The sequence below is a fragment of the Polypterus senegalus genome, chromosome 12 (genome assembly GCF_016835505.1).
Source record: "Polypterus senegalus isolate Bchr_013 chromosome 12, ASM1683550v1, whole genome shotgun sequence".
Classification (NCBI taxonomy): domain Eukaryota; kingdom Metazoa; phylum Chordata; class Cladistia; order Polypteriformes; family Polypteridae; genus Polypterus; species Polypterus senegalus.
This window is the reverse complement of record NC_053165.1, coordinates 101733262-101746984: the sequence shown is the minus strand read 5'-3', so window position 1 is coordinate 101746984 and position 13723 is coordinate 101733262. Positions and strand designations below refer to the sequence as shown.

General features: G+C 38.7%; 1 protein-coding gene across 1 annotated transcript in view; it reads right to left on the bottom strand.

The window, feature by feature from the left end:
• ticrr (TopBP1-interacting, checkpoint, and replication regulator) overlaps nt 1-5474 on the bottom strand; it is a 58231-nt gene extending 52757 nt beyond the window's left edge. Inside the window, exons 1-6 of the mRNA XM_039773049.1 lie at nt 4091-5474; nt 3501-3789; nt 3082-3299; nt 2658-2895; nt 1269-1413; nt 976-1100 (exon numbers count right to left, since the gene is read on the bottom strand). Of these exons, the coding sequence (XP_039628983.1) occupies nt 976-1100; nt 1269-1413; nt 2658-2895; nt 3082-3299; nt 3501-3789; nt 4091-4720 (1645 nt within the window). The 5' untranslated portion in view covers nt 4721-5474. The remainder of the gene's footprint in view (nt 1-975; nt 1101-1268; nt 1414-2657; nt 2896-3081; nt 3300-3500; nt 3790-4090) is intronic.
• Between the last annotated feature and the right edge of the window lie 8249 nt (nt 5475-13723).

Below are 13723 nucleotides of genomic sequence, written 5' to 3'. Positions count from 1 at the left end.
AGAGAATGTCAGAGAGAGAGAGACAGACACAGAGGGCGAAAAGCAAACAATCAAAAATCAATAGGGCTGTTCGGGCTTTTAAGTATGGAAAGCACCGCCGGAGAAAGCAGCTGAAAGGAAGGGAGCAATGCGATAGTAGTCTTTCAGAATTTTTTAGTGGAGCGTCCGTATCCACTAGACCAGTGTCCGAACAGCCCCTCTGCTCACACCCCCTCCACCAGGAGCAGAGAATGTCAGAGAGAGTAATAGAGAGAAAGAGAAAAAGCAAACAATCAAAAATCAATATGTGCTGTTTGGGCTTTCAAGTATGCAAAGCACATCGTAGATCATTGAGGAGTTTTATTTAATATGTAATACATGCTATGACTGGGTAGCTTCTCAGCCATCCGCCAATAGCGTCCCTTGTATGAAATCAACTGGGAAAACCAACTGATGAAGCATGTACCATAAATTAGAAGACCCATTGTCAGCAGAAATCCGCGAAAAATCCGCGATATATATTCAGATATGCTTACATTTAAAATCGGCGATGGAGTGAAGCCGCAAAAGTCGAAGCACGATATAGTGAGGGATGACTGTAAATGATTTCTCTCAATGAAGTGTATGTATGTGTCCCTTGCTGGACTATAAATCATACTCTTGTTTAAAAACTAAATTTTGCTAAAGGCTTCTCACGATGTATAAAACTGAAAGCTTGTTCAATGATTGAATACATTGAATTTATTACATATGAGACAGCAGGCATTTTTGGGTTACTTGCTTCAAATGATATTGCAAGTTTAAGCTCATGGTCTTTTTTCTGGTCACATTAAATTTGGACCAATGGATTACACTTTCTGTAGAGCTGCCAACCAACACTACACAAGTATAAGATGATGCAGGAACATCTATGAAGACAGACCACACCACAATACTGCACCGATAACATGGGCTTTTTTTTTTTTTAAGAAAAACAGTAGTGCACAAAATACTTACGTTTTTTCTTGTTCTGTCGTCCTGAAGATTTATTAATCGAATGTTGGTACATCTCAGACAAACAGTCTGTCATATCAAACTCTGACACCTCTCCTCCTTCATCCTCAGGAACAGCAGATAATAATCTATAAAAAGGGAAAGAGAGCAAAATAACTAAAGACTATCAAAATTACTCCATAATTCAAAAACGATTTAGAGCATAATCCATCTTTCACAAACAAGTCTCTCTTTTTCTCCAATAATAAGGCAACTAACACAATTACAAGGAAACAGTAATTTTCTTTCTTGAATACCTGATTAACTCCATTAAATTAGAACTGATTCCAGCCAGATCCGACATAAGAAACCAATCTTCAACAGTAGTCGAAGTCACAGAATCGCTCATCTTCAGCTCTTGTTGCACCCACTCAGGAGCAATATAATCTATTTCAGGAATATCTGAAATGAAAATACATTTTTAAAATATTAAAGCAGTGGTAAAAACAGGTCATCCATATTTAAAAATTTTATTCATAGATGCAGATCAATTTACACAAGACGTTAATTCTGCAATTGCTGATTACAAGCAAGGTATAAAAACTATACAGTTTCCCAGTGGATATCGTATTTTGAGGTTTTCTGTTAAACCCGTAATAACATCAAAATTGTTATTACAGAACAGGAAGTCCTCTTCAACAACTAGTTTTAAAAACATCCTCTAACATCATAAACTAGGAACTGAAAGATATCCGATTGACTACAGTTTTAATCACTACACCTTTGCATTAAGTAAGCATGATCATAGAAAGGACAGCATTTATTCACTAGCATTAAGTATGCAGTTGAACATATTACATTTGCTGCTTTTGGCATAGTTAATGATAATTCACAGTAGTACTTGGCACTCACAATGTATATGCAGACAAGAGAACCAACTTAGATTGGCAAGACATTTAACTTATAGCCCCAAATGGCTTTGAACTTCCCAGTAATCCAAACTACATCTAAAAGATCACTACAAATCACAAAATTGAATTAAGAGTGAAAACGTACAAGCCACTTTTACGCAATATTTATGTAATTTATGTAAAGTCCTCATCAAGAAAATCCACTAACATCATAGACCATAGAGGTGAAGTTACAGTAAATTATGAACTACAGTATCCATAAATTAATAAATGGATATATGGATGGATGGGTCAAAACAGTAAAACATCTAAACACACTATGATGTTTAAAATTTTTACAAACCCACTTAATTATATAATTTATTAAACATAAATGAGCATTTTAATTTGACAAAAAAAGTAAACCATTTTTTAATACTGCAGATTTCTTCTGTATTTATGAAACCACTTCCATACACAAAACAGTTACAGTATATTGTTTATAAAAGCATATTATTTTGTTAACACACTGTATATCTGTAACATTACTTATGTACAGATACAGTAAATTCTGGTGATTCCAATTTAATAAAACAAGTCCATTTTTTATGATAAGTAATTGTGTGTATAAATGTATATTGAAAAGCCTTTTTCTTCAAACAAACTCTGCTGAATTACATCCATACAAGAAAAAGGAAAAATGAAGGGGAAATTAAATAGAAACACTACTTGAAGTAAGACATTTTAAAAAAATAATAAAAATCAGACAAGGAAATAGTTTCATTTAGGAAAAAAACCATGTACGAAAACCTGCACCTGAGCTGTTGTTCTGGTGTTCCTCCATCTGCTGGTTGTGTTTCAACACATGTGAGAAAATATCAGAAAGATCACTTGATGTATCATCTGTACTCTGTATGATAACCTTATTCATTAATTCATCTGCTTCATGAAGAGGTCTTGGAAGGAGTACAGTAAGAAGTGCGGTTGTAGGCGACAGTGGAGACAAAACTCCAGTGTAGGGTGGAAAAGCACTACTCAAATCAACACTAACCACCTAGAAAATACAGTACAAAGTCACAAAATGGAAATAAGTTAAACATATAAAAATTATTTGACAATTAAGAAAAATCTAAATCAATTACATATCTTCAACTATATCGCTTCACTTTAAAAACGCGATGTAAACACATGTTTATATGTAAGAAAATAAAGTTTAAATGATACTTTATTGTATCATTACCATGTGAAGATTCCTTAAGGCAAGGTCAACTAAAAAACACTGGAGCAGGTGATCTTCTGTATGGTGTAAAATCCAGCTCTCTGTATTAAGTATTTTTGATTTGGAGCAGTTCCAATCAGTCACCGTGGATTTCAAGATTATTTTCACACAATTGGTTAATGGCCGCTGAAAGGACGAGACTGCCTCTAAAGAAACATCAATCACCTTTACGTCTTCAGCTAAATAGTTAAAAAAAAAAAATCTAAATCATTAGGATGTCCATTTTCTTATTTAAACCAAAATTACTGATATATTCATAACCAAACTAAGATAATTTTAAATAAACTAAATAAGGGGAGAATAGATTTTATTATTCATTTACAAACTGAAGGGTATTTTTTTTTTTTGACCAAGAAATATGATTGTAAAAATTACTGTACCTCTGTCCCAGTGAAGTTTTCCTTGGTACATTGGAAAGGCAGCTCTATAGACCTGCTCTGAGTGCATAAGGCAGTTAAGGCTGGAATCAACAGGGATAACGGCTTCTTTCTTCTGAAGGAGGAAACTGATGGGGTTGTCACTGTGTTCTCTGCTTAATAGCTCTGTATCAGCACCCACATTCTTGACTGAGAGCTGAAGCAGCGCTTCAAAAGGCACTAAGCTCCCACTAATTTGACTCATCACTTCTGATATTGCTTCATATCCAGAATAGTCTTCACATTTCAGAAGCTGTAAATTGGAACAAGGAAAAAACTATTTATCGTCCTGTTTACAGAAAATAAAAAAAGTAAATACTCATTATATATATATATATATATATATATATATATATATATATATATATATATATATATATATATACACACACACACGATATATCATTATCAAGTAACCCCTGATGAAGGCTTTATAGCTGAAACCTTGTCCCAGCCTGGAAATAACCGTTATTTTCATTTACATACATACATAATTTATATAAGAATCACATTAACGTAGTTTACAAAAACCTAAAGATCGGATAGGAATTTACCTTGGAGTATTCTGTTGTATCCATCCAATGAAGAAAGACTTTGTTCTGAAAAATGATTTCCTTAATTCTTTTGGGTAAAAGACAGTCTGCCAAACCTTCAACGGATCCGCTTCGTCTCAGCTTTACAGGTGACAAGAACTCCTCCAACTCGGTTATAGACTGGGGGCAGGCACACAGGATAAAAAGCAGATTCTGTTTCCTTACTGCGGGGTCATCGTCCACAGAGCTATTAACGGTTCCTCGTCTACGTCCTCGTGGTACTGGTTTTGTTGGAGATGTAATATCAGGCCGATCCCATTGAAAATCAAGGAGTGCCTCTTTCAGAGCAGTTTGCAGAAGTATGGCTTTGCCGGCAAGAGAAGATGACTTTTCACAGTGATTCGACCCAGATATCTCATCCAGTTTTATGCGAAACTCTCCCTCCAATTCTTCCAAGTTTTTAACTTTCAGTTCCTTGAAATCGGAACCTCGGCTGATTTTACCTCTTGGCTCACACCACTTGTACCCCCAACGTATATTCTCCAAACCATGCTTGCAAGCAAAACAGTTAAGAATTCTCCATACAATAAGCTGGCCCAGTTTAGTTGGAGAGGAGGCATCCAGGAGGAAGACCAGGTTGTAAAAGGCCATCTATCAGATGCGAGAACTTCAGTATTCATAAATAACTTTGGCTCCTATCAACAAATAGGCTCGAGGTTCCTACGATCGAAAGCGTGACACTTTACATAACTCTGGTCCTCACGGTCTACTCGTACTTGCACTTTTAGAATTGCGAGTTTAAATACATTACAGTACTGGCTAAAATGCACCCTAGTGAGACGTGGAATGACCACCCTTTGATATACAACTATTGATCGAGTGCCAAGTGTAAACTCTCACGTTTTATCTTGCAATCTCCCTTAAGTTCTTTATATTTGTAACTTTATCCGTACTAAGCTGTGGCCTATTTTCCGTTCTTATAATTTCCTCGGAGTTAAAAGTATGACGGGCAGACCATATGATTTATATACACGTTAGTTTTCGCTTAAAAAGCACGAATATACTTCAAAATAACACCACAATCCTTGCACAATGACAAGACTCACACCTACATACATTACAGTAAACAATTCCTAAGCAGTTGACCATTTGAAGCTACGTACTATATTTTCTGGTTTTGACTCAACAGCACGGCCCACAAATACATTTGAGTTAACTATGTTGAACTAGTCTACGCAAATTATCACAATATAATCGATCAGGCCTCATTTAATTGCTACGAATAATGGCGAACACAAACAAAATAGCCCTATTTTCCTAAATTTCAAAATGTACTTGTTGTCACCAGTTTATCATACTTCCCTTACAAGTAACCGATTCACCACCATCTTCACTTTTCTTTTGTAAAAACCCCTTCGCGCTCACACGTATTCCCCCGCCTCCTACACTTCTATTGGCTCGTGCAAATAGAATGCCATTCGTATTGGTTGACTGTCATATAATGAATACGGCAAATAATCAATCAAGCCACTGTCGGAAGAGGAGGGCAAACGATTCTCGATCTATGATTGGTTTTGATTGTTGTAAATACATCAGTGATTGGCTTGTCGTCAGTTGTTTCGAATGTCACATATCACAGCCCCTTTTTAAAATTTAAAGAGAGTAAAGAGGAGGTGAATCGTGATGAGTCACAGGGTTGGAGTCCCCTAGAACAGTTTCTTGAACGTTTCGCGACGAAGGAGTAATATACACAAATATGATCCGCGAAGCTAATAATATGGACATAGAAAAAGGAAATTAAAAATAATCCGTTACGTGAAAAGATGTATTAATCAAGAAAATATCTATAAATAAAATATTTGCATGCACATTATCTGGCTGTAAAAAAGAAGAAATAATAAAAACGTTCATGCTGGAAATGCAAATGAAAAGGTTGTGCACGTATTGCGTGACATAAATCAATGTATGGTGTCTGTGCAAGACAAAATGGAGGTGTCATACAGTATGTACTTTAGCCTATTTTATTCATTTGTTTTCGTTGAAGTAACAGTCAAAAAATATAGTCTTACGCAAGTATGTAAAGTGCATTGGCTCTTAAATGCTTATTGACTTAAAAGTCACCATTCGCTGTTTTTTTTACGTATCTCGAAGTAAACTGGCATTCATTTTTTAAAAATAACGCCCGAGGAAAAATCATTCAACATATCTTCTTACTTCGTTGATTTATCATTCTTTACTTACTCAATGCAATTAAATTAATCCAGAATAAAAAAAAAAAGCCTTCTCCTAAATCCTGACTTTCAGGATAATAGTCTTCAAATTTAATTAATGGCATTTTGTAAGTGATCAGTCACAACAAGTTTTCATTTCTCATTTCGGCCTCATTCATTTGCTTAGTTAAGTTTTGAAGTTTCAATTCATTGCATCTAAAGTTTATTTCTCATCTTTGGGCCTCCTATTTTATTAAAAATTTTGAATATTGTTCTATGTGTTTTCAGAAGTGATAAGATACATTTTTTTCAAAAGCTGACGTATTCCTGCAGGGTAACATAACTTCATGTTCCAATGTTTGAAGAACTGCACAGGTCACAGTTTTTAGTTGATAGGAATATAATTATTTCTGCTCTCAGAGCATCACAAAGTTTTTTTTAAATATATGATCTTGTGAAAACCAGCAAACACCTGCGTCTAATCATAATAAAAATAATAATGATAATAATAATAAATCTAACTTGAGTTGTTTACTTGTATTAGTAAAAATAAATAATATTAATACATTCATGCATACAACTAGATGCACAGTGACTAATACAACATTGCATCCATTAAACAACAGAGACGTTTAGTAACTGTCATTGCAGACAGCAGGGGCTCAGATCGGTGGGGTGTCAAATTCTGTCTATTGTTGACTGCCGCTAATTTTTCCAGTATCTACAGCTGATAGAAAGTGTTATGGCTGATGGCTCACAAAACTGCTATAACAGCTTAACTAACACTGTTCGAGGATGTAGAACACAATTACCAAAGAAAGCGATCATAAGGGCTTGAGTTAAACTAGATTTATTTTATTTCTTTGTATGGTAGCATGGGCCCTATTCACTTCACAAATTCATAATCAAATATTTTTGATGTTATAAATAAACACTTAAAATGTTTTAATATAAAGATAAGCTAAAGCTTAAACCTTACCAGTGCCTATTAATATTCAGTATTAATGAGATTCTTTAGTCTTTCCTGTTCTTATTTGTAGTTGCAAGCTTCCTCAAAAATCTTTGATTATGTTAGATAGCTTTAGGCCTGAAATAAAACAAAATTTCAGATTGACTAGAGAAACATTCAATAAACTTTATTGAATTTAGTGTTTAATTGCATAATGGTGCAGATCTTTTGCATTAGTTCATTTTGGCTAAACGTGTTTTGCTGCTGATTTTCATTTGTACATTGCATTTGCACTTCATGGTTTTGTATGACTGAAGTATGTTTTCAACCAGTTGGGCATAGCTTGGTGCTCTTTAGCTGCCAAGATTACATCTTTGAATGCCCTCCCATTTAATTTCCTCTGGCTCTACTTGCAGATCTTTGAAGAGCTTGTCATTGATGGCGTGTCTATCTGTGAACCAACAAAAATGCCTTCCTTAATCGTGACACTTATTTGTAGTAACATTTATATCAAATTTTAATATCTTTACCTTCCTTGTTAATCAGTTGGATGGAAATTTTCAGTAGTCCAAATTTTATATGAAGAAGAGGCAAAAATATGTTTTTAGGGTCAACATGTACTTTATGTGCCTCACTTTTCTGCCCTGGAACCAAATGTGTACAGAGCAGCCTTGTGCTCTTTGGCATGGCTGTCCCATTCATAAATGAAAGAACAGTACTTTGTAGATCTGAGCTGCATTCTTAGCAGCAGTGCCTATGCTTTTAGATCACTATTTCCGTTGTAGTTGTTCCATAAACTGTCCTAAACTATGAAATGGTCTGCCTGCTACTATAAGAGTTGCCCCTTCAGTCTCAGCTTTCAAATCCTGGCTAAAGACTCACTACTTCAGTTTAGCATACCCTGACTAGAGCTGCTGATTAACTGTACAGACTGGATCTCTGTTTTTAGTCATTAGCAGTAAAACATAAGCAACATGATAGTTATAATTTGTTACTAACCCTCACCTATTCTGCTTCTCTTCTCAGTACTCAAATGTGGTACTTGTTGCCACTGCCCTACTGCCGAGTTGTTTTGCCTGCCTAAGGTAAAATCATCTCTGATGGAGGATTGCAGGAATAGTAGGGTAGAGGGGTTCTTTCATTGGATTGTCTGGCCCAGTGCAGACTCAGCTGTTGAATGGCCAACAGGGGGAGGCAACTTGATGGGTGAGGTCTTCAGGACTCTGAAAAAATCCAAATTGTATTATGTGATATCATCCATGCATCCATCTATTATCCAACCCGCAATATCCTAACTACAGTGTCACTGGGGTCTGCTGGAGCCAATCCCAGCCAACACAGGGCACAAGGCAGGAAACAAACCCCGGGCAGGGCGCCAGCCCACTGCAAATGTGATATCATCTTCTGTTCAATTCTGCTCTGTACTTGTAATATTTCTATCGCACTATTATATTGTATTGAGGATTACTTGTGCTTCTTCTTTGTATTGTATTGTATTTACCCCCTTTAATTGACATCTATTGCACGCCCAACCTACCTGGAAAGGGGTCTCTCTTTGAACTGCCATCCCCAAGGTTTCTTCCATTTTTTTCCCTACAAGGTTTTTTTTTGGAAGTTTTTCCTTGTCTTGTTTTAGAGTCAAGGCTGGGGGGCTGTCAAAAAGCAGGGCCTGTTAAAGCCCATTGTGGCACTTCCTGTGTGATTTTGGGCTATATAAAAATAAATGATATTGTATTGTATTGTATTCCATGTTTCTGATGGTTTCTTTCATGTTTACTGCACAGCCATTTGCTGGGCTAACAGGTTGACATTCCTATTGTGTAATTGCCAGCTGTTGAAATATTCGAGAGACATTTCTGTTGTAGCAATATGCACTCCAAACCACAAATGCTAATTTTGTGCACTGTGTTACTCCTGTCGACCACACTACAGTATGTAACTTCCTGTGTACACACTTGTATGAATTTCATGCTAAAACATCTGTGTATGTAAGCTGTTTTTATTGCCAGTGTTCCCAGCATCCATCTTGACTAAGCAAGCCCAGGGGTGCCCTAAGCCTTAGCATCTCCATTGCATGGACTGAGCATGGACTAAGGCCTGGACTAAGCAAAACAGCTTACTTTGAGGGTGGCATATTAGTAACCTTAAAATATGAGAGGAAATCACAAAAACGGGCAATTGAAGTAAAACAGTTCATGATAGGAAAATTTAAAGGTGTTATTTGTGATTAGCAGACAGAAATCCATAAGGTAGACTCTAAATAGTATAGGAATCGCTGCAATCTCACTGTGTTCCCACATCATCCTATCACTAATTGAGTGATCAGTATCAAAGAAGAACAGATGGACCCATTAAAGTGTTCACATGGTGTGCAGTCTTTGCAAGCAACGCCAGCCAGATTAATTTCCATGATGTGGCCTTTTTTCTTGTACTCTAGCTCAGGTTGCCTCTAACGTGTCTTCCTCATACTGCTCATTTTAATGGCACTGGAGTAGGATGCCCCTTCTGGTGACAAACTTCTTTAGTCACCATTTGGGAAATCCAAAAGAAAGATGAGTCTGTTCTATTCCCAGATCACGGTCACAAAATACTGCACTGGTAAAGTTGGCAGACTCTCAGATTATACCAAGCACTTCTCTATGCTGAAAGAAAATATATACAAACAATTTTAAGTTTGGTATCATCCCTTCAGTTGCAGTTTCTGGCACGAAGTGCTTTAGACCTTTTTACTTCATTGCTTCACAGCTACATTTCAGTTTGATGTAATAAGTACATGTTATATTAGATGGTGTCTCCAATTGCTGTTGTAATTTTTCAGATTTTTTTACTTACTCCCATGTCCTGATGATTTACAGCATTATTCTCTAAATTTCCTTTCAGCTTTCCCTGCACTTTGTTTATATCTTTATCTTTCTATATTATGAATAATTTGCTCTTCTTTTAATTTCAATATTTCTAAAGTATTCTGAATCAGTGATGTCTTTAAGTTGTGACCATGTCGGTTTGGGCTCCAAAAAACCAGCATGCTAACACCATAAGTAAGACTAAAGAGAGGGCTTTAATTTCCAATAAATGAAACATAGCAGTATTCCTCTTACTGGAAATCTCCTAGTTCACTATTCTTTCATTTACAGCAAACCTCCTTTTTTAATTTTATGTGATATGAATTTTCTGGGGCGGCACGGTGGCGCAGTGGTTAGCATTGCTGCATCACAGTTAGGAGACCCAGGTTCGCTTCCCGGGTCCTCCCTGCATGGAGTTTGCACGTTCTCCCCGTGCCTGCGTGGGTTTCCTCCCACAGTCCAAAGACATGCAGGTTATGTGTATAGGCGATTCTAAATTGTCCCCAGTGTATGTGTGCGGGCCCTGCGGTGGGCTGGTGCCCTGCCCAGGGTTTGTTTCCTGCCTTACACTCTGCCTTAGACCCCCGTGACCCTGTAGTTAAGACAGCGTTTCTCAACCTTTACTTATTTGCGACCCGAGTTTTCATAACAGTTTCAATCGCACCCCCCTAACATTTTTTGAAAGGAGCCCACTAATACCAAGTTGTTCTTTTTTAATTAATGATATATCATAGATGCATATTTTATTATACCTATTGTGGACTGGGACCTGGACACAGACAGACGGACAGCATAGTTCCACCACACACCGTTTATTTACAATACTATCTATTATTTACAAGTTTAACGTGCACACAAACCCCAGTGCCTCTCGCACCGATTCCCCAAAGTCCAGGCCACACTCTCAGTCACTGCGCCTCTCTCTCGACCGCCTCCCGTCCTCTCCCGAGCTCTGTCCTCTTCCACCCGACATCCACTAATGACTGGAGGGAGGCGGCCCCTTAAGTAGGAACCCGGATGGGCTCCAGCTGCTTCCCGGCATTCCCCCTTGGACACACCGCTGTGTGGCGGAAGTGCCGGCTGTGCACCCGGAAGCCGTCAGGGTGTCTCCTGTCTTCTTCCCCCCAGCACTTCCTGGTGTGGCGGAAGTGCTGGGCTCCAGGGTTCCTCAGGCACCGGGGCGCCACCTGGCAGTGGCCACGGGTCCCTACAGGGTTGGGCTTCCAAGCCCTGTACCCGAGGCCCCCAACATAACCAGGACGGACGCCCCCTCACGGTCTGGAGGAGGCACAAGCCCTCCTCTGGTCCTCCTGGGTGTCACGGCCGGGCTCCAGCCCCGGCCGGGGACCACAGTACTTAACTTTTATCAACATTTATCTAACTCTATATTTATTGTTCTAGTATCAAAATGTACTGTAGTTTAAGTTAATTTGTTTTGGTTTCAATAGATGTATTTTTTATATTTTTGATTCTTGTTTTCTTTTTTTCACATCTTTGCACCCCCCTTTTTGTTACTTTGTGCCCCCTTAGGGGGGCCTGCCCCACAGTTTCAGAACCACTGAGTTAAGATATAGTGGGTTGGATAATGGATGGATGGATGGATGAATTATCTGGAACTGTGTCCTGCCGCTTTATTTTAAATTGCCAGTCCTCTGTGTAGCTTGCAATATACAGTGGAGCTGTAATAAAATGTCCATGTAGTTTTTTTTCTTGCTATTTTCTCAATATCACTGTCTCCCGAACAGTATGGTGAACATCACTTTTCAAAGTATCTTAGTAACATTGCTTATTACTTACAAAAAAGTAACCTAATATGTTATATATTAACTTAATATAATACATAAAGTGTTACAGTGTGTCACTTCTGCATTACTTTTAACTTCTTCCATCCATCCATTTTCTAACCCGCTGAATCCAAATACAGGGCCACGGGGGTCTGCTGGAGCCAATCCCAGCCGACACAGGGCAGGAAGCAATCCAGGGCAGGGTGCCAACCCACCGCAGGACACACACAAACACACCCAGCACACACTAGGGCCAATTTAGAATCGCCAATCCACCTAACCTGCATGTCTTTGGATTGTGGGAGGAAACCCACGCAGACACGGGGAGAACATGCAAACTCCACACAGGGAGGACCCGGGAAGCGAACCCGGGTCTCCTAACTGCGAAGCAGCAGCGCTACCACTGCGCCACCGTGCCGCCCCTTTTAACTTCTTTTAGATGAAAAAACTGTATATTTCACTAAGCTGGCAATTGTTATTAAATCCTAAGCCCATATACTGTATAAACCTTCAGCAAACTGACCAGAAACACAAACAAACATGATCATTTTATTGTGTTTTATACATGAATTTAGTTCTTCATGTGCTGTGAAGTAAATAACATCTCTTTTAACATCCCCAACTGGAGCGCTCAAAGACTTGCAGTATGAATTCTAACTGCTGTGCCACCATACCACATATTTCAACGCATTACAAATACCACAGGCATTGGATGGGCATCTCAAACAGAAAGGAGGATGGTTCCTTACCCAAACAGGAGGCTCTGAGCAGGCAGATGAGCATACCGACCAGGAGAGAGGAAGGAGCTTGACCCAGAAGTGATGGCCGGAGTGGATGGATGGACAGCCCACAAGAAGATGTGGGTGTGGACTCTTTATTCCCCCAGGACAGTAGATGGCAGAAGGCCTGGATATTGGTGCCCAATACAGAACCAGTAGGGCAGGCTGAGAAATGTAGTCCAGCAACACAGCCCTACTGGGGTCCATGGGTGCCGCAAGAGGGCGCTGCAGGGAGATGCACTCCCTAATAAGTGTAATTTCCGTCGGGTAGTAGCCCTGGCACGGGAAGTACTCCATGGTCCTTAATAAAAGGGACCGTACTGGGAGGACGTGGAGTAATGCTGGACCAGAGGCGGGCAGTGCAGTGGTGAGAAGAGAGTATTGTGGAAAGAGAGAAAGAAAACCTGTGTTTCTGCTTGTGCAACTTTCTGGAAGTGTTTTGTAAGAAACCTTCGATTATTTGAACCCAGGACTGTGCTGGTGTGTTTGTGTTGGGGTTTGGGGCTTACTAATGGCCCACTCCATTACAAAATCTACAGAAAATATCTGCATTAACACTATTGTAAACTGACACTTTATTATTAGGTTTCTGCCACTGGATTGCAGCCATCATACTCTTTTCTGCCTGGCTTTGCGACTGAGCACTGCAAAGGAGCGGCATACTAGTACTTGTTCTTCTTGCCTTACACACAGTGCTGCTGGGATTACAATAACACAGGGGGGTTTTAGTTTAATAAAATAAGTGCTGTATTAAATTACTCATTACTTTAAAAAGTAATCAGACTAGTTAATGCACATTTCCTTTAACAAGTTACCCTACTGCTCCAGGGGTTGTGCTGCTGAGTTTAGCACTATATGTCCGGATCATCAACATGAATATAGCTATTTCTGAAATACTGAGACGGATTATTTTAGCCAGGAACAGGAATAATTCAATTGTCTGAGCATTTGTCTAAGGCATTGTATGTTTGTGAATACCGCCACTGTTTTCTATCCATGGCCAGTGGACGTGTATGTGAAGTTAACATAAATGCAGGCTAACATACGCACAGACTACAAAGTCCTTAACTGTCACCTGGTTAAGGTCTT